General features: G+C 40.7%; 2 protein-coding genes across 9 annotated transcripts in view; one reads left to right on the top strand and one right to left on the bottom strand.

The window, feature by feature from the left end:
* LOC139772959 (carcinine transporter) overlaps positions 1-9,031 on the bottom strand; it is a 47,900-nt gene extending 38,869 nt beyond the window's left edge. The window contains exon 1 of one of the 2 annotated variants that reach the window (XM_071707048.1): positions 8,785-9,031. In XM_071707048.1, coding sequence (XP_071563149.1) covers positions 8,785-8,998 — 214 coding nt within the window. In that variant the 5' untranslated portion in view covers positions 8,999-9,031. Of the gene's footprint in view, positions 1-6,419; positions 6,568-8,784 lie in introns of those variants that run through there. The other variant, XM_071707045.1, reaches the window with a different exon arrangement.
* Positions 9,032-9,058: 27 nt separating this feature from the next.
* Positions 9,059-18,729, top strand: LOC139772966 (glutathione S-transferase-like). Of its 7 annotated transcripts, XM_071707070.1 has the most exons (6): positions 9,059-9,185; positions 9,967-10,110; positions 14,299-14,466; positions 14,831-14,998; positions 15,867-16,009; positions 16,747-18,729. In XM_071707070.1, exons 3-6 carry the CDS (start codon positions 14,322-14,324, stop codon positions 16,912-16,914), a joined length of 624 nt encoding a protein of 207 aa, XP_071563171.1. In that variant the 5' UTR covers positions 9,059-9,185; positions 9,967-10,110; positions 14,299-14,321; the 3' UTR covers positions 16,915-18,729. The 7 variants fall into 7 exon arrangements, with proteins under 7 accessions (XP_071563171.1, XP_071563169.1, XP_071563165.1 ...); XM_071707068.1 differs by lacking the exon at positions 9,967-10,110 and having other exon boundaries at positions 9,065-9,185; positions 14,306-14,466; XM_071707064.1 differs by lacking the exon at positions 9,967-10,110 and having other exon boundaries at positions 9,066-9,185.
* The last annotated feature ends 1,862 nt before the right edge of the window (positions 18,730-20,591 follow it).

Raw genomic sequence — 20,591 nt, 5'->3', positions numbered from 1 at the left:
TGTTATTTTTTCATCGTTAATTACGCGATGAAAATGTAACGGGGGCAAATCGCGCCGATCACGCTTGGTTTGCCGCATAATTATCGATGCGTGAAATAACTTTATTTCCGTCCGCGTCGCGAATATCGCTCGGTGACTGTCAACCGCGCGTGCATTATCGTGGTTTTGCATCGCGGTGTCTTCTTCCCCGGCCAACAGTCCTGACCGGTCCTGACAATTGTACCGCATCCTCTGTCAACGGCACGACAGCTGTCCTTATTGGGAACGATTCGCGCAAATCATTTTCGCGCGTGCAATTCACGTGTTCGAATGTCGAAGGTAGCGCAAAGGTCGCTATTTAAATGCGGAACGGAAGCTTCATGGACGGCGTCTAAAGATTGACGTCAATTTAAGCGATAGACGGCAATCGATCGTTCCGCCGAGTGGACGATCGTCCGACACCGCTAAAGTAAGTTTAAGCGCTTTTTAATTTGCCACCGAGTGGCCGACGTCGCCGGGCGGAAATCGAACGATCGTCTCCGCTCTCGGAATCGAATCGTTTATAGCCTCTCTGGAGGCTAGCGAATGTCGGGACGATCGATTTTAATAGGACAGTCGATAAGCGAGTAGGTCCGTTCAAGGCGATATTCACGAATTTCCGTTGCCTGATTTCGGGCCTCTGCAGCTCTGGTACGAATTTTTTTTATTCGCGTTTACCAAACACGCTTCAAACCGTCGACGCTAGAGATGTGCAAACTATTCGAATTCGAATTTCTATGATTCGAATCCGAACTATTCAAAAATTTGAGTCTAGATAGTTAGAATACGAATCATCTCTAACAGCAAATGTATATTCTGAGAATGTTCAGAGGATATCATAAAGTATAAGATATTATAAGGATGTTCTCTGTATATTAAGTGCATCCCCTTAGTATATTCTATAGATATATATGATATTATTGCTGTTAGGGATATACATTGTCAATTTTATAAAATTATATTTCCCGTTAATAAGCAAAAGTACGATTATGTTAATAGGTGCATTCAGTGAGTGCATTCAGTATTATAACCGTTCACTGAGCGGGTATAAGTAGTAGTCAAAAGTTTATTTCTAATTTTTTCATGCCCTGTGACCCTATCAAATTATAAGTAAAAGTTTGATTATATGTAAAAAAAAATCGTATAAGCTATGAGTATTGATAACGTATCTATCTTAAACGAAATATTTACATTTCGGACTTTGCATCGTAATATCTCCGCTCGTAAGGCACGTAGAGGAAAAAAATACTCTTCTTATATAAATCGATTCTAAGCTATCGATTGAGCCTACTTAGAACTTAATCCATTCACTCGTTATTGAGATCTCAAAATCTCGGGTACTTGCAACTCGTCGGCTCGCGTAAAGATACACGACGATCTCGTGCTGCGGCTGCGCGTGTACTTGGCGCGAGACTTTACCGTGTCTCTTGATAAAATAAACTATATTATTTTATTTTAATTTCTATACAAGATGTTTCCGAACATTTGCGATAAACTTAAAGGGGTGTTAGATCTTGGTAAATTGAACAATTTTTGTTAAGTAATCCGTATCCGGCGACGTCTCCTTAAGGCGCTAAGTGTCGTTTTTAGCCTTGTTGAACACTGTTTGATTTCTGTATGGTTAGATTAGAATTTAAAAAAAATCATATGGTTTTTAATTTTATTTTGTTTATTTTATTACAACAAATGTTTAAAATGGCGACCTGCAATCTCAATACAAGCATATTGCATCTACGGTGCATTGATGCACCCTCTGGAAAATTCCAGGAGTATTGCGAATCACATCACGTGCGTTCATTATTCCGTCGATGAGCTCATTTTGGATATCGACAGGGGTCGTGTACACTAAACTTTTAACATGCCCCTATAAGAAAAAATCAAGGCACGTCAAGTCCGGCAAACGCGCTGGCCAGGAACCAGGCCCGCTTCTTTCTAATCTTCCTATCCACCTGTCGCCGAAGATATTGGTGAGGTATTGGCGCACTTGGAGACTGAAATGAGATAGCGCACCGTTGTAAGAAATACGCAACCGTCAACAATGTTCAACGAGAACCTAGTGCCTTAAGGAGGCATCGCCGGGTTACTTAGCAAAAATTGTTCAATTTACCGAGATCTAGCACCTCTTTAAGTTTGTAGCAAATGTCCGGAACACCCTGTTTATGTAATTGGATAATGTTATTGAATATTACATAAGAGTATTTTAATAATTTATCTATAATTTTTCGCCTAATTGTTTCAGTTATTGCGACATTAAATAAAGTATATTTTATTAGTTTTATATATTAAGCATTTAAATATGTTTTTTACTTTAAAAAGAATATATATTATATAATTAAAATTATTTTTCCACATTAAAATATTCTCTTGTTATCTGCGTGTTAAAATTCAATCTAATAATAATTATATTGTTAATTAAAAATTATATTTTGATTCAATTTGAAAGTATTCGATTCGCTTCGATTCGAATGAAATTTTGTCGACTCGCGATTCGATTCGATTCGACATCAAAAATCCTTGATTCGCACATCTCTTGTAGTTGACGTCTCACCAAATAAACAGATAATAAATGTTCGCACAATCGCGATATGATAAAAAGAGATCCGATTGAGAGTAGCAGCTTTGTTTGCACCGCAGTCCTCCTCTCAGGCGTTTATCGAGCGTTTCTGTAAAATATGGAGATGGCACGAATACAAATATCGAGATCGCACAGATACTTCGTAACCCAGCGATGCGTGAATACGTTTGAATTTAAAATTATCCCAACATTTTGATAAACATTTTTATTATCAATTGTTACAAGCGCGTAGTTTATGAAACAAAAGTACTTGTAATTTTATCGCGGAGCACAAAACAGATTAGTCGAATACAAAAAGATTATAGAATTTTTTCCAGTAAAAATCAACGAAGTCTTCAGCTTCATATTTTGCTCGCTTAACTTTTTAATATTCGCTCAGTTTTAATTCGATTCATGTTAGAAAATAATATTAATGTATTCGGTAAATACATTTACACAACAACACAACGTAATAAGAATTCTATTAATATAATTACTCCGATTTTTGTATATAAACTAATAAATATTTTTTTCAGTGTTATATAATCAAGTGTAAATGTTGAAAATTTCTGCTTCACGGAAAGAGAAGAGGATATATCCGGGATGATAGAGACGGAGGCAACGATACGGTCGATGAGAGAACGGTCCTCGCTGAGCTGTAGAGCTCAGCTTAATTACGCATCAACGACGTTTTCGGGGTAGTTAAAGGGTGGCTGACAGCGTTTGACGGGAGGATGGCAGAATTGTATCGTGCTCAGCGAAGTTTTAATCGTGTCGCTCATTAACGCCGGTAACTACACACATCGTCGATCTCCATCCCGTTAATCCATTATAATTTAGCGTGAGTTTCTCCCGACGGACGACGACTACAACGACGATGATGACGACGACGACGTGAATATGAATGCGGCAACGGATGCTCCGGCGCTCGGAGCAGTTTGCTAGCGATAGCAAAATGTTTATACAATGTTCCGCTGACGAAAATTAATCGCCGGAGCAACATCATCTTCCCGTAAACAAACGGCGTTTCTCGCAAGCGAAAATTGACGTAGCAAAAGTTGCGAGAATTTCTGACGAAATGCGAGGCGCGGAAACCGGATTTATTCTATTTACATTATATCTTCTTTTTCCGAGCTCGCGAGACGCGAGATCTGTGGAAGAGACGGAAGCGAAAAGAAAAGAATACAGGAAGAAACTGACGATATTCGTTCGACTAATCTGACGAGATTGGACTGATCGTATTTCGAAGTTAGCTGCAACGGCCGTGATTCGCGCGGGTTCAGGGACTCAAACAGCCGAATGAAAATCGAATGATGGAGGAAATCAAGTGGCATTCACACGATGAATTCTTCAGCGTGATGTCCCGAGAGCGCGCTTGATGATACACGTCGCTCTCTCGCGCCACGCGCGGGCGACGGGCGTTTCTCCGCGCCGCGGCGTAAGCGCGCGAGAACGCGGCGCGAATCCGATTAAGGCGCACATTTTCCCCGGCAGAATCGACAGATAGACGCCTGCATTTCGATGCTGCCGAGGCTGCGATTCCAGGCTAACTAGCTGGCGTGACACGTATAGCTCTCGGCCGTTTCGAACCGTTATGCAACCCAGTTTCAGAAGTTCAGGAGGGAGGACGAGGCACGAGCGTTCGTCGGACAATGGTGCAACCCGAGCTACGTGGAGATTGCGATTAATCTTCTCAATTTATCCTACTTACCCTTCACCCTCCCCCGTCCACTTCCCGTCCCGATCGACCGGTGAAATACGCAAGACGCTGAGACGCGGAAAGGGGGAGGGAAAATCTCTACCCGGTTTCCAAAATTATTCCACGAGAAAATTCCGAGTCACATCTGGGGCGTATCATGATTTATAATTTCAAAATCATGCTGTTTTAATTAAACGAACACTCGTGTATCAAACGGCATCTTAATAATTCCCGGATATATTAAAAAATCTTCTTTAACCACTGTTCTAGTTATTGGAACGACGTAGTTTAGCGAATTTTCTAGAATGATTATGATCTTCATACTCTTCGTCGCACTTTACGTGCCGATTGCAATTAATCTCACTCTATTTCGCCACGATTGTAAGTTTTGTTCAACGAATGTAATGACGTCAGGCTTCGAAAGTATTTTATTAACTTCGATATCTCGACAATTTGTACGTAAATGTCACAAGAACGATGATGCATATAGTTGAGTCGAAAAGTTTCCAAGTTTTTCAAAAAACTCATTTCAATTTATACGGACATGAATATTACTGTGCTCATGTAAATGCGAAACATTACTCTCTAAAAGTCGAAGAGTGAAATATCACTCAAAACGAGTGAAATGCAAGTGTAACGAAAAGTGAAAATTAAGCCTGTGCACTTCGAGTGATTCGCCACTTTAAGAAAGGGTAAAATTGCGCTCTATTGGAGTGAAATCGTACTCCATTTGAGTAAAAGGGCATTCTTTTCGAGTGCAGTAGATCAGTGTTCGTAGGAGTGAATTTATATCACTCTACAATTTTGAGTGGAAAATTTTATTCTGTTAGAGTCACTTATCAGTCGATCTTTAGTAAATTGTGATTATAGCTTTAGAGTGAGATCGTATCACTCTAAAGCTCCGGTATAGTAACCGCTCTAAAAATTTGAGTCAAAAATTCACTCCTACCTTATGAGTGCCCGTATTTACTCAAATTAGAGTGACAACTCTCTTTTTTTGGAGTGACTATCGCAATCACTCTAATATATTAGTGGCGAAACCAATCTATGAGATTTAGAGAGTATGTAAGTGGCGTAAGCATCCACTAATATCGCGTTTTATTTGGATTAAGTAATTAGTGGTTTTATTGTATCGTACATTTCCCTATTTTCTATAAATAGCGAGATGTAAGAGCTTAAATACACAAGTGGCGGGAAGAAATTATGACTGGCGCTTAGGATGTTATCGCGCGTTTTATTACAAAAATGCATCATATCACACGCGAAAATTGTCGACAAAAATGCAGTCATAAAGATTTTAATTAAGCCTGTGCCTTAAGCACGTCCTGATAAAGGAGTGATTAAGAATACAACAACGAGAATTGAGGAATGGAAAATTATAAGCCACACATACGCGCGTGCGAGTAAGCGCGCCCACGTCAAAATTCAGTTAAAAGGAAATAATTAGTCTTTTCTATCTAATTTGCCATTTCAATCGATAGTAAGCGAAACCTTTGATTTCCAACGGTTTTTTGCGTTCTTAATTAAAAATACACGACGAAAAAATCGATAAATTATACATCTCGAAGATACCATATTGATGATTTGTACAAACAGTAATTTAATTTGTTATTGTCGCGAGTGCGAGATGTGAAACAGTTCCGCGCGAGGAAAAAACAAGAAAAATACCGCTCGGTTGTCACGGTGACGGATGTCCCGTGAAATTGCAATTTGCACGCGTTTTCAACGAGCCGCGCGCGTCAGATCCATTCGAGAATAATACCTGGCGCAAAACGTTACGCTTTATAAACGGGCAGAGATTCTAAAATGCGACCGAATGACGGGAACTATTGTCCGTTTAAATTAAATTCAAGCAAATCTCACTGCATCCTGCATGATATTCGAGGCTTAATTGCTAAGGGATAATAAGCCCCAAATTCGTGGGGTTTATCGTGGAAATAAAGACGGAGCTTTTCCCCGAGACATCATCCGCGTGCTAAATATACATTTTCTCGAGTCACTAGCACGCTTACTTCCTTATCGCACGTCGTAAATCTGCGTTTCAGGAGGAAAAAGTTTCACCGGGATACGCGGTCGCGCGAACGCGAAGAAAATAGAATCGCATCACTGATTTTCTTCAGACAGCTGATCGATCGTCGATACACTTACGTCAAGATACGTCCGTGCTTTCAAGACAGCGTCGACTTCGGCCGTGGAGAATGTGCGGACGAGAGCCCCACTGTTGTCAGCTTGGCTTATCGCCGGCTAGCCTTGCACTAAACTGTCATTTAATTCGCGTTCGCCACGATAACAAAATACTCGCGAGCGAGCTGGGTGGAACGTGTTTTAGAGGCCCTGCCGGAATTCATCAGGGCACGCGCGGAACTCACGGCCGGCAATTCTTTGCCACTTTACCGCGACCCATTAACGATGCCCCCAGTTATTCTTCTGTAGAAACGTCGGATTTACGTAATCCGCCGCGAGAGAAGTAACGCACCAATTCTACGTCGGTTCTATCTGACTTTTCCCCTTTAATTTTTCCTCTGCCTCTGATATTTTCCCAAATTAACGATCCTTGGATTTTCTTTGGATATTTAAATTAGAAAGAGACTTCAACAAAGTGAAAACGGATTTTTTTTTTCAGATTTTATCACAAAGCAAAGTCGCAAAATTGCTTTTATGTTACAAAAAATGCAAGAGGTAAATCTCTAAATGCGATAACATATTGCATCCCGAGAAGAATACTGTGACAAATAAAAAATACACAATTTTCAGGAGAGAGAAAAAACAGATTTAGTTCAATTTTTTAAAATTACGAGATAAAATTACAATTACGATATTTTGTTATAATAAAACTTATACTGTTTTTTGAAAAAATTCGCTGTAAATTACTTGTCAATTTACTTATGACACTATTCATCCAGAAAACTGCAATATAACCGGTTTAAAAAAAATAACGATACTTCTGCCTCGTGCAGCGGATTTCGCATATAGACTTGTGTGATTATATTATATACTCTCTAAATCTCATAGAGTGGTTTCGCCGCTAATATATTAGAGTGATTGCTATAGTTACTCCAAAAGAGAAGGTTGTTACTCTAATTTGAGTAAATGCGGGAACTCATGAGGTAGGAGTAAATTTTTCTCTTAGAGCGGCTACTCTACCGGAATGATATGATCCCATTCTAAAGCTATAGTGAATCATGATTCATTAAAGATCGACTGATAAATGACTCTAACAGAGTGAAATTTTCCTCTCAAAACTGTAGAGTGACATAATTCACTCCTATAGACACTGATCTACTGCACTCGAAGAGAGTGCTCTTTCACTCAAATGGAGCGCAATTTTATACTCTTCCTTAGGTCAGTATTCATAATCAGATCTTATATTTAAGACCGTCTTAAATACAATCTTAAGATGTCATAAACCAATCACAGAGCCGTATTATCATCTTAAGACATTACTTAAGACGATCATGAAATAAGAATCGACTATGAATACCGGCCTTAGAGTGGCGAATCACTCGAAGTGCACAGGCTCAACTTTTACTTTTCGTTACTCGTTACACTTGTTCGTTTTGAGTGATATTTCACTCCTTGACTTTTGGAGAGTATATATTATAACATGTAGAGAACACCTTAGGCACACTTTTTATCGATTTAACTCAAAATTGAAATTTTTTAAGTTTTGACAATATTTTTGTCGGGGTGCGATATATCTAAATGATTTTCCAAATTTTCAAAGCATTTGATCAACTTATGAGAATCTTGGATATTTTACCTTATCGCTTTGTCGTAAAGATATAATATTTTTGTGCGCCGCGGTTTGAATGTCATTCGTAATTTGCTCGAAAATCTGCTGGAAAATTTCCTCGATTCCTCGACATTGGAATCTTTTTTTGTCTTGACTGTGATAACAATAAACATTACGATAAAGAGGATTTAAGCTACGCGAGCAAACCTAGTGACCCCGATATTGGAAGAGGCGTCTATTGTGTGAAACTCACGAAGATGGAGATAACGTAATGAAACTAACTAGCTTGGTCTGACCAATTAACTGACCCAAGCACGACATAACATTTGACGTACATTCGCCTGTTCACGTGACTGTTACATGTGTGTGCATGTGTGTGCGTGCGTGCGCGCGCGCGTGTGTGTATGTGCGCGCGTCTGGGATTATATGAAAATTCGCTGCGAAAAAAGATTACTTTACAAATCAACCGCGCGGAGCAATTAATGATATTTCACAATATTGACCTTAAAGTCATACGACATTTTATTATTCAATGTAAACGTTATATAAGGTATGGAGATACGCTAGCGCGTAATTTATTGCTACGTCTTCACTTTCTTCGGCGCGCGCTCAAGGTAACATCGTATCTCTGTCTGGCGAATCCAATTTGCGAATCCTTCGGCACTATTCCTGCTACATTATGCCGCAATTCTGGCCAGCACGTCTGACTATAAAGCTACAAATTTCACTGAATGTAGAAGCAGGGATCCGTTATCGCGCGACCACCTCGGAAGCACTTACCTGCGATCCGACAAGAGTCGTCAAACGCATCGATTTTGATTCCACCGACGCCTTTTTCCGCGCGAACAATTTCCACGAACGAGATTTCCACCGTAAAAATCATCCGGTCGAGGAGTCCAAGGATGGCCGGAGTTTCCAGGCCACCCCCGCCTGTGCAGCTCGCGAAGGGGGTGGAGAATCTGGCGGGTGGTATAAATTTTCTGAGGTTGCGCATCGTGCTTTCGGAACCTGAAACTCGCAGTAGTGCCCAAGCACGAAGCAGAGCGCAAGTGGTGCCGAAGGAAACCGGTGGTCCTCTGCCGCGCAGGATTCCGGTACGACGGCTCAGTCGCGGTCCCGTGTTCGGCGCACGAGTGCACTTTATACTCGGGGTAGTAGCGGGATCGTACGAGAGCGCCGGGGTGAGTTTGAAATTCGTTCAACGCGACGATCGAGTGATTCAACGTAATTCTCGCGCGGCGCCTATTTATACCTCACCGCACCTAAAATCCAAAAGAAAACCACGATAATATAAATGATTCGTCACATTGCAGTTCGTCATTTGTTAGTGAGTTTATTTTCATATGCTTCGCTTGGCGCGCAATATAGAATGTTTAACGCGAGTAGAAGATGTCAAGATGTCATTTATATTAGCAAGTAAATATTTAACTTTTACATTGTTAAATAATAGTTATCTTTCTTAACTATAAGTTTATTACATTCATAATTTTCTATATAGTTTCTAATTCCAATTAATTTAAATAACTTTATGGATCAATAAATTTATAAATTTATCACTCACCGCTCTCGCGTCCCTTCGTGCACGGAATATAAAATTTTCAGATAGAACTAAAATCCCGCGATACATATTCATATCTCATTGTTTATTCACAATCCTCTCGCATGTACGTGCATATACGGTCGAGCAGTTTCTCTTATTTCGTTCAATCCATCTTTTCCCGACGTTAAACGTTCGATCCTCGTGCAACAAGAGAGTTTTCTTTTACGCGTTAATTTTGGTTTCAAGTATTCGAAATTTAAACTTCAATCTGGAGAATAATAAAAAGCTCGCTGTGCGGCGAAGGTGATAAATGTGGAAAAGGAGTATCGCGGAATATACTTTCTCTCGCTTTATCTCCTTGTCATATTCCCGATATCGAATTTGGCGTCTCGCCAACGGATTAACAATCTCGTATTGAGAAGATTGTGCTTCTTTGAGAGGACCGAGTACCGAAGTATCTCGCAAAAGTAGTACTTCTGCAGGAATCGCAATATACGAACGTCGTTTTGTGCCTTGGGAGAATATCGCAGATACATATATCACGATCGTCGAAAATGGGAACAAATGTAGGTATTTCGCGAGTATTAATTTATCGGAGGATCTAGGAAAAGAAATGTTACTTTTTACTACTTACATGATTCTTTCAATGATTACCGTATCTCCGAGGAAATTGCGAATTTTAGACAGCGAGAGGACTTTCATTGCTCTCGACGATACTAATATTGCGCGATACCGGAGTAATCTGAAACTACGTGTGTTCAACGAGCACAAAGGCGTTCCAGCGACTCCGACTGATTTAATGACAAATCCTTCAACGAACTCTAAATTTATTTTCTCTTGGGGGAAAAGATTGGCGTGACTTCAAGAAGAAGATTAATAACATTCCGCTCGGGAGCTGAGAGAAAGCGGAGAGACGACGCGACCTCTAAATATTCGAGGAGTCATCCGGGCACGTTTATTATGGAACTTTTACGGAATGGATTCCAATCGGAATTGTTTAATTATTTCCTAGATTTCTATTGTGTTTTCTAGGAAAAACGGAGTAATTCCGATCTCGGAATCCACTCCGAAAAGTTCCATAATACGTGCCCGAAGAAGAACAAATTACGCGATCGCGGAATACAAACAATCCGGTCTTAGCCGACGCACGTTTACCGACTGTTATATGATTATATCGCGCTTTTTAATAAACTGAAAGGATTACAAGGCCGCGGGCGAGATGACACGGTGAAAAATACCGCGAGTAGGTTTCGATTCGCGAGAGTGTCAATATATAGATCACGTTGTGTATCTCGAACGTCGTGGTGGCACGAAAACTCTGAGGCAGACATGTTTTTCTTTCGCCGGATTTTCCGGCGAATATGATCGTTAAATGACTCCCTTCCGGATAAAGCCGGCCCAAGGGAAGGAGGGAGGGCACCGTATCAGGTCGATATTCCTGTCGAGATAATTTCACGGAGAGCTTTTCATAATCTCGCTTTCACCCGAAACTCGAACGTCCGCGTCGAAATGGCCCGGCATGACTAATGAATTCGCGCTGGGGCGAACTTTCGCCGCGCGCGAACCCCCGAACCCCGAACCCCCGCGTGGAAAAAGCGGGGCGACGCGACGGTCCCGCCGGGGGGTCGGCACAACGTCAACATTAATACTCCTTCAGCCTTTGTACCTTATACCATTCCAGTTGTCCGCCCACGCGCCGAATTAATGTTTTCGCAGATACGGGCCATTGATTTTACGTCAAATATGGTTACCGGGGTTCGGCTATCGGCGCGACCTACGCCGACATTCGACTCGAACTGTCTGTTCGCACATGTTACGGCGCTAAATCGCTGGCTATCTCGGACGCCAAATCAGGACAGGCGTCGTTGGGAAAATCGTCCGATCTCGATGAAGTTTACGCCCGCGGTTTGGAGAGTGAAAGCGAGTCCTTTCTCATCATCACTTGTATAACGAGAAACAGCTGCTAAAGTAATATTTTTATCGCAGACATCCCAGACAACACCATATCCAAAATCTTAAAGACGTCTTAAAAATGTCTTTAAGACGTCTTACGTCCCGGTTTTGGACATGCGTGCTATCTGGGATTCTTATTATGTCCTTCTTCGTCAGGAGAACAGAAATAACTAGTTGAATATTCTTCATTCCGATTCCGGAAAGCGAAAAGAAAAAAAATAAGAGCGAATATTAATTGAGAACAGAGTCGAATGGTAAATGCAGGATTCAATCGCCCTGAGAGATTACATCCACTCGATTCGCGCACGTTCAAACGCGCCTGCATCCATTGAATTAATGCGGTAGATTGTATCCGCTCTCTGCAATGGACACGTTGCACACCTCGCGCAACAACGTCGCTCGTCACGTGTTTCTCTCGATCGGTGGGTGGAAACCGTCGGGCATGGAGCATTCCATCCAAGCGATAATCAATAAACGCATCGTTTGTACGCACAAATCCCCCAGTTCCGTGGAACTGTAAATTATGTTACCCGTGTTACCCGTTAATTAGATGGATCCATTCTTTAAAAACTCCCCTCTCACGGGGGGTTGTTATTGTCGAGAGACGCGAAATTGGGTCACGACCGTTTATTTCGGGGAGAAGGTATATAGAAAGAAACAGAATTAAATGGTCGAATCCCGGGAAACGGAGTTTTCTCCTCAAAGCCCTCCTTTGCGATCTACATTTAGCGTTTCTTATTTAGCGGCCCTTGATGTTTAATTGCGAGTATCGTGTAATTTCCTACAGGCCGTTTTTACACGTTTGCACATTTGCGCGCGTGAGAAATGAAAGCTTTGCCTCTCGAATGGAAATGACCTTTTCTGCAATCGGAAGTAATCGGATTAGAGGCAATTTCCGAACCGTAAGAGAACACACCGTCGAAAGGAACAACTTTAATTGAATACCCGCGCTCTTTGCTGAATAATATTATTTTGTTCTTTTACACGATAACGATGATGGCTAGTTTGAACTTTGCCCAAGAACGCTTATTTGCGGTTCTCCACTCAAACGGTTCGGAAATCAATTTCATCAGAGGGAATAATTCTCCGCTGCGAGAGATAGAAAAAATGGATATAACTAAAGTCGAATTATCAAATAATTATCGCCGCGGAGAGCTCGCTCCCCGCGGAGATACACGCGCGGAGAGGTATGTACGCCACCGCCGCGTGACCGGTAAATTCTTGCGAAGTTTTCTCATTTCGAGTTCGTTAACACGCTAAATCGCCGACTTACTAAAGCACTCGAATCGCGAGGGCGACTTACGCGTAACATGAATTATGAAGCGTTACCTCGGGATCGCGTCGCGTCCGTTAAATTACGTAATTCCGCCCGGACTTGGACTCGCGGACCGGGACCGATAATTACGGCGATGATACGGCGGTTATCGCGACGTAGGTAATAACGAGATCGACCGAGCGTCGAACTTCGGAGGTGGTAACGAGGACGCCAATTAAGTGGTTGACATGCAAAATATAAATGTGCATATGTATACGCATAGGATAGGTCAATAACGTTTAGATAGGGCGCGCGCGCGCGCGCGCGCATAATATGCTCCGATGTGCACACATATTGGCATATGTAAACACGTACATGCATATACGCGTGACGCACGAAATCCCGCGATTTCACTGAGGAAACTCACAGGAAGTACGCTCGCGTTTGCCAGTTATGCCGCGGCTTATCTAATCCGGCGGGCGAGCCCCCGATCCCCGAAATTTGATAAAACCCCGCCGTTCACACGCACGTAATCACGCAACCCTATCGTTTATTCCCCGAAACAAGTCGACCGCCCGCGGTGAAGATACTCCAGATAGATCATATAGCATCCTCACGGAAACGGCCGGGATCTATAGGCAATACTGTGAATTACCACGTAGATCGCCCACAAAGATAGAGCGTCTTCGTTTGAGCGCGATAAAGGTTGAAACAAAAATCAGCCGCGGTATCAGACGTGCAATATCGCGAGCACACAAAATACACTATCATATACCTTTCAAGGAATTATTTATATTTTTATTGTGGGTTTTTGTGGGAAATTACGAGACTTCAAATGCTTGGATAAAAGTTTTAAATATAGTATGATAGAGTCCGACCGAAAATTTGATTTCAGTTTCGGTTTCGGCCAGTTTCGGCCACAAATCGGAGTTCCTGGATTTCGGTTTCGGCCGAAATTGAAAGGCAGTTTCGGCGATGTAGCCGAAACTGTATTTTCCACAGATTTTCCAAAAACTTGCTTTAAAAATATTTTTATTTTATATGTAGAAATTTTATTATTATTGAAATAATATAATTGTGATACTATGGATAGTATAATATATAGCTACAGATTGGAATAATAGAATTGTAATAGTAGGATTGTGTGATAATATATCTAATTATTATTTTAATAATTGAATTATGATATTTATAAAGAAAAAGTATAGTATATATGTGCACGCGTATATAGCCTTTCTTAGGATTCCTATAAAAGTTTCGATTTCGGTTTCGGTTTCGGCCAAAATTAAAAAAGGTTGTTTGAGTCGGACTCTGATAGTACGAAACAATATCGAGGAATGATTACAATTGAAATTCCCTGAAATTACGATACTTTTTATTAATGCTGGCCGAGAGAAATGTCTCGTCTTGTTCTATTGTACAAATTTCGTTACGTTAGCCCTGTCTGACCATGTCGAAGCCGCTTACTACTTGCTGCGTTAAAAGTAATTTAACGGCGATAATTAGCTTGAAATTGAAGTCGTAACTTTTCTGACACCTTCGGAAGTTTTCAGATCGCAAGTAAGAAAGATGGCTGAGGAACAGCCGAGGTACAAATTGATCTACTTTAATGCACGAGGTCGTGCCGAGCATATTCGCTACATATTCGCCTATGCGGGCATCGATTATATCGACGAGAGGATCTCCAACGACCGCTGGCCTGAGGTTAAAAAGTGTAAGTGCCAGAAATAGAGTTATAAAATAACTTGTTCGCGCAACATGTAAAATAATGCAACGCAAATCCTAGTTAAACTTCACGCAGGAGATTTTTAATTCTAATTTAATTGTAATTGAAAATTACATTCACATTTAATTCACATTTAACATAAAATATTCCAAGTATAACAAAACAAATATACCCGACTAAAAACACGAAATAATTGTGCAACGTAACAACCTAAAATTTATCGGAGGCATATTGCGTACGCAGCAACATTTTTAATTTTTAACTCGAGCGAAGACAAATTGCTCCGAGTCCTTCGCTGCCACTTAAGCTCGCGCTTAAGCACGACCCGCCGATTGCTTTCTCTTGTTCCCAGCGATGCCTTACGGGATGCTGCCAGTTCTGGAGATAGACGGCAAGCCGATAGCGCAGAGCAACGCCGTGGCGCGTTACCTGGCCCGCGAGCATAATCTCGCGGGCAAGGACGAATGGGAATCGATGCTGTGCGACGTGCTGGTCGATACCTTGGGAGACCTGAAACAATGTAAGTGATACATATGCCCGGTGCAATCCATAACGGTTCCGGAAAGCCGCTTACGGCCGTCAGCCCCTCTCCACCCTCTCCATCTCTAATCGATATTCCTTTTCGGCCGCGAATCCGTACCTTCAGGTCGCGATTTCCCGTTATTCCGAAGGATTGCCACCACCCAGCGACAAAAGTTTTCGAATGTCGTTCGATGTCGCCGTGCAATTTAATCAAATCCCGTCAAAGGACTTTTAGTAAGTTCGCGCGAGCGTCAGTCGTTAACCGCGATCGATGATGCTCGAGCAGCTCGAGTTCGAAGAGACGTAGAAGATCGTACTATCGAAAATGAGACGGTCCAGCGAAGATGCTGCCCGAGATAGAGAGAAAAGTGCGCGACGCGGGCGCGACCGAGGCTAAACATAAATCTCCGGGAAAACTCCGTGATGGGTGCGAAAGTAGTTCCGCTTTCGCTCCTCTGAAAGACACGCGCGATCTCGCGCGACCTATATTTCCAGGCTCTCCCCGAGGTCGTCACATAATCGAGCGGACGGCTATAGTCCCGGAAAAGCGTTTCTCGCGAAATCTGACGTGACGGTGGTGCGTTGCGCGCAATTGGATCGCCGCCAGCGTGTAATCCCCGCGAGTAATAATACGCGCGACTCCAATTAGACGCTATAACGAGACATTCTAGATTGCGGGATTGTTCGCGGTATCGGAGATTTGGGAAACCTGATATATTCGGTCACTCGATAAACAGCATTTGAGAGTATTCGGATATTCACGGGGCGTACGACGACGAGCGCTTTAATGTCGCGATGTGTCACTTTGACGTAAGCTTACACGATGGGGATGAGCCACTAAAGCACGCGCACAATTTGCCTTCCAGTTATCTTTCAATATCGCACGGAGGAAGATCATTTTAAGAAGGAGGAGAAGAAGGCGAAGCTCCTGAAGGAAACAATACCGTTCTACCTGAATAAGTTCGAGCAGACTGTTGCCGAGAACGGTGGTTACGCGGTCGGTTCCACGGTAAAGAGAATCTCTCAGTAACGATCTTCACACGAGTCTGTTTAATTACTCTCTAAAAGTCAAAGAGTGAAATATCACTCGAAACGAGTGAAATACAAGTGTAACGAAAAGTGAAAATTGAGCCTGTGCACTTCGAGTGATTCGCCATCACTCTAAGAGTAAAATTGCGTTCAATAAATTGGAATGAAATCGCACTCCACTTGAGTGAAAGGGCACTCTTTTCGAGTGCAGTAGATCAGTGTTCATAGGAGTGAATTTATGTCTCTACAATTCACTCTACAATTTTGAAAAATTTCACTCTGTTAGAGCGATTTGTCAGTCGAGCTTAGTGAACCATGATTCACTATAGCTTTAGAGATCGTATCACTCCGGTAGAGTAGCCGCTCTAAAAATTTGAGTGAAAAATTTACTCCTACCTTATGAGTGCCCACATTTACTCAAATAAAAGTGACAACTCTCTCTTTTGAAGTAACTATCGCAATCTAATATATTAGTGGCAAAACCACTCTATGAGATTTAGAGAGTAGAGAAATATAAAATGAGTGAAAATAGAATACTATTTGCCGTGTATTTTTATTTGTTCGATGTTCTCTCGTCGTTAAAGTTGAATAGAACGACATAGGAGCTTGAACGCTCGGATGTCGAGTGTCGCGTATCTTTCAAGTAAGGCAACTCCTTTTAGAATCGCGAAAAATAAAAATTTCCGTCTCGATGATAAGTTGCTCGTTGCTTTGCAGACCACGTGGGCGGACTTCGTGTTCACGGTGGCGTTAGAGAACTTTGAGAACATTTTCGGTGCGACCGCCTTGGAGAATTACCCGGCGTTACGCGGCCTGAAGAAGCGAGTGCACGAAATTTCAGCGATCGCCGACTGGCTGTCCCGACGACCTCATTCGGAGTTCTGAAATGTCGCTCCAACGACGGCAATCGGAAGGCGACGTCGACGGCGCATCACAAACAAGCACATATCTGACGCTTGCAGCTCACTGTCCGACTGTCCTGCATCGCTCTGACGACGATCGATATTAATCGCTGGGTAACACAAACACGATGCGTTTCGCGTCTGTTTCTTTTAGCGCGCTTTTTTTAGGCTACCTATATTTACAATAAAGTTTTCTAAATTTGAAATAAATATCCAGACAGCATGTCTAAAATTGGGACACGAGACATCTTAAAGACATTTTAAAGGCATCCTTAAAACATCTTTAAGACGTCTCATGATATGTCTAAAAAATGTCTTGTCCCGATTTTGAACATAGTGCTGTCTGGGTATTTATAATTAAGTTTTCTAAATTTTTCCGAGCACTTTGAACTTCGAGATCGATTTGCTTGGAAAATGTTACGTCAACGCTTACTTTTAAGTGACGTTTTATTCACATGAAACAGTATACTAGTCCAGAGACGCAGGAAAGATTGATATTATTCGTATATCAATAGTCACAAAAATGCAAACTTGTTTATTATTGTTAAAACAGAAAGAAAATAAGACAGCGCTATTGTTCTTATCCCAGTCAGCTTAATTTTGTCACACGTATGCGAGTTACACGAACTTACATATCATCGATCGATCCCAGATCGTTTGCGACACTTGTTTTCGCACAGCTATAGCAGATTATGCGAACAATGTGCGCATATAAGATTATTGTCGAATGGATGTCTAGGGTACAAATTAAGCTTGGTCAATGTGTTCATTTATCGCGCGTCGTGTGTGTCGTGTGATGCGTGAATGGTGCATCGTCACAATAATACGATTTCTGTCGCGATCGCCGAAAAAGACGAGATTAAGCGCGACAAGCGTGGTATTTCGAACGGATATAGTAATCGATCACTTTTTTTTTTTAACGGATCCAAGCCAAACGAGCAAGCGCGAATGAATAAATCAATGAAGGCGAACGGTGCCGCTGTATCGGCAAAATTAAGGTAAGTCGTTTAATTGTTCGTGCTTGTTCGCGCTCGCTCGCTCGGTCCGTTTTTATACCGTTGACTGCGATATCACGATCTTCATTACATAAGATCTTGATACTTCATAAAATCATCCCTACTTGTTTTGCACAAAATATATCTAGTCGAAGTTGAATGCGGTGTAATGTACAGGGTAATACTAAATGTACGAAGAATAAGAGGAGGATCTATTGCACGAATGAACAGCAACACGCTGTAAGTACAATTCCATATGAGTATTTTATGTACATAGAATTTTGCAGCCAGCAAAAGTAATGCAACAAATGCAACAAAATAGAATGCAGTCGATAAGATTAATTGTAACAAAGATTCAAAGATAATTTATGATATTCTTTGTTTTTATCAATAAGACAGCGACTTAAACGTATTTCATAAGATCATCGTGTTTGAGCGAGATAATTGAACGAGAAAATGCGCTTGTAAAATACATCTTGTTAGAATAGGGCAGCGAAACGGTAGACTTTTTAATGTGCTACGATGAAGATGATAAAAAGCTTTGTCCTTTCGTCGGCGCTTGAAAACATACTCGCGGGTATGGTAACATAGTCAATTATAATTATCAAACGAGATCTTTAAGAGCGAGATTTGTGAATGTATACGTGAATGTACAATACATGTTGCAACGTTACGATGCGGTGTTATATATGTAATGTTAAGTGTATTATTAAGTGTTGAGATTACAGATGATGTAATATAAATATTATTGTGATTACACGATGGGACAGCATGACTGATAATAATAACGTAATGCAAACGAGCGGAGTCGCAATTGATGTTAATGTCACATATATATTCATATCAATAATGCCTCATCCATAAAGAAAAAAACATAAAATATATAAGCGCATTATTTGACTGGATCGTGAAATGCATTCGCATCAATTCGTTTATTCGTTTCTCTCGTGATGGAATTATTTTGTTTCAAGATTTGAATCGGTTTTTAACGATTACACAGGACTACAAAAAAAATTGTTTTAATTAACTGAGACCAGGCGACCAGATTTCTTATAGAGTTTGGGTCACTGAATCCGAATTCGTAAACCGTTTCGTTCTATCACGTCTAGGTTTTTTTTTTTTTATTAATCGAGAAAAATAGTGGAAAATCTGTGAAATTGAAAGAAACAAAATTTGAAAAAAGAGCAAAAGTATGACATCAAAATGCGGTCGTAGAACTGATTTAAATATATTTTGATAAGTTAAATAAAGAAATTTTACCTTATTGATGTTATATAGGTATTTTGACATACAGGGTGTCTATAAAGCCAATCTTCATCCCCTATATATTTTGGAAATAGTTCAAAATTATGAAAAATCGCGAAATATGTGTTCGATCATTTCGAGAAGCTCATTTAAGAAAATTGGAGGAGTTACGTCCCCCCACGGGGGTTTCCCTGAGACACTGAAAAATTTCAAATGGAATCGTCCATATTATAGCATATCATTTAAAAGGGCATAAAAAAAAGAAAATTTTTGGCGCAAATCAGAGGTCGATACGCTGATCCGTTCAAAAGTTATTTAAGATCAAAGTTCGAAAATATCTATTTTTTATCCTAAATAACTCCTGAATTGATCAACGATCTCTGGTTTACGCCAAAAATTTTCTTTTTTTATGCCCTTTCAAACGATATGCTACAATATGGGGGGTTTTATTTGAAAGTTGGGGTTTCTCTCTGAGGCATTCCCTTGGGTGGAACAACTCCCCCACCTTTTAAATAAATAGCCCTTCGAAATGATCAAACACGTATTTCGCGATTTTTCAGAATTTTAAACTATTTCCGAAATATAGGGAATGAGGACTGATTTTACAGACACTATAATGTGCTACGATAGTATCATTTTGTAAGACGTCTAAAAGATGTTTTAAAGATGTCTTCAAGACATCTTATCCCTGGCGAAAATAAGAAGGTTTATAAAGCGTTCAATGAGGGTTTTTTGAGAGTTTATACGCTTTCAAACTTTATAAGAACGCTTACACAACGCCGTTGGGTTTTTCAAACGCTGCAGCGTTGCAATTTCCGCTCTACGAACTCTCTACTGACCGTTTCTAAACTCTCAATGAACTTCCGCAAACGCTCACTTCTCATTTTCGCCAGGGATGTCCTGATTTTGGACATACGGTGCTGTCTGGGGCAATTATTCCAGATTTTCGCGTTCGTATATTTCCATTTTTCTTTTGTTTCAAGATTCGGATTGATTATGATGATCATCTGCGATTAAGGAGGTTCTGTCGCTACAAAAAAATGCAGCCAGTTTCATGAAATTTTAATATGTTGTTCTGGAATGCAAAATAGAATTATGTGAATTTTTTGGGAATTTTTCACCGTCCCGTTTTGAAAAAAATCTACTCCAAAAATTTAAAAAGTACAATTTTTGGAGTAGATTTTTTTCAAAACGGGACGGTGAAAAATTCCCAAAAAATTCACATAATTCTATTTTGCATTCCAGAACAACATATTAAAATTTCATGAAACTGGCTGTATTTTTAACATAGGTTCTTATGGGAAATGACATATATTGCACACCTTCAGAATGAAATAAGTGCAAGAAAAAATGCAAATGATAAGGAAAAAAAAATATGCACATGTAACTTAATAATTTACAAATAAATGAGTGAAAGAAA

The sequence above is a fragment of the Temnothorax nylanderi genome, unplaced genomic scaffold, assembly GCF_030848795.1.
Source record: "Temnothorax nylanderi isolate EJ_2023f unplaced genomic scaffold, tnyl_v1.0 TNYL_tig0055_pilon, whole genome shotgun sequence".
Classification (NCBI taxonomy): domain Eukaryota; kingdom Metazoa; phylum Arthropoda; class Insecta; order Hymenoptera; family Formicidae; genus Temnothorax; species Temnothorax nylanderi.
The sequence above is the reverse complement of the archived record's forward strand: the minus strand, read 5'-3'. Positions and strand labels throughout refer to the sequence as shown.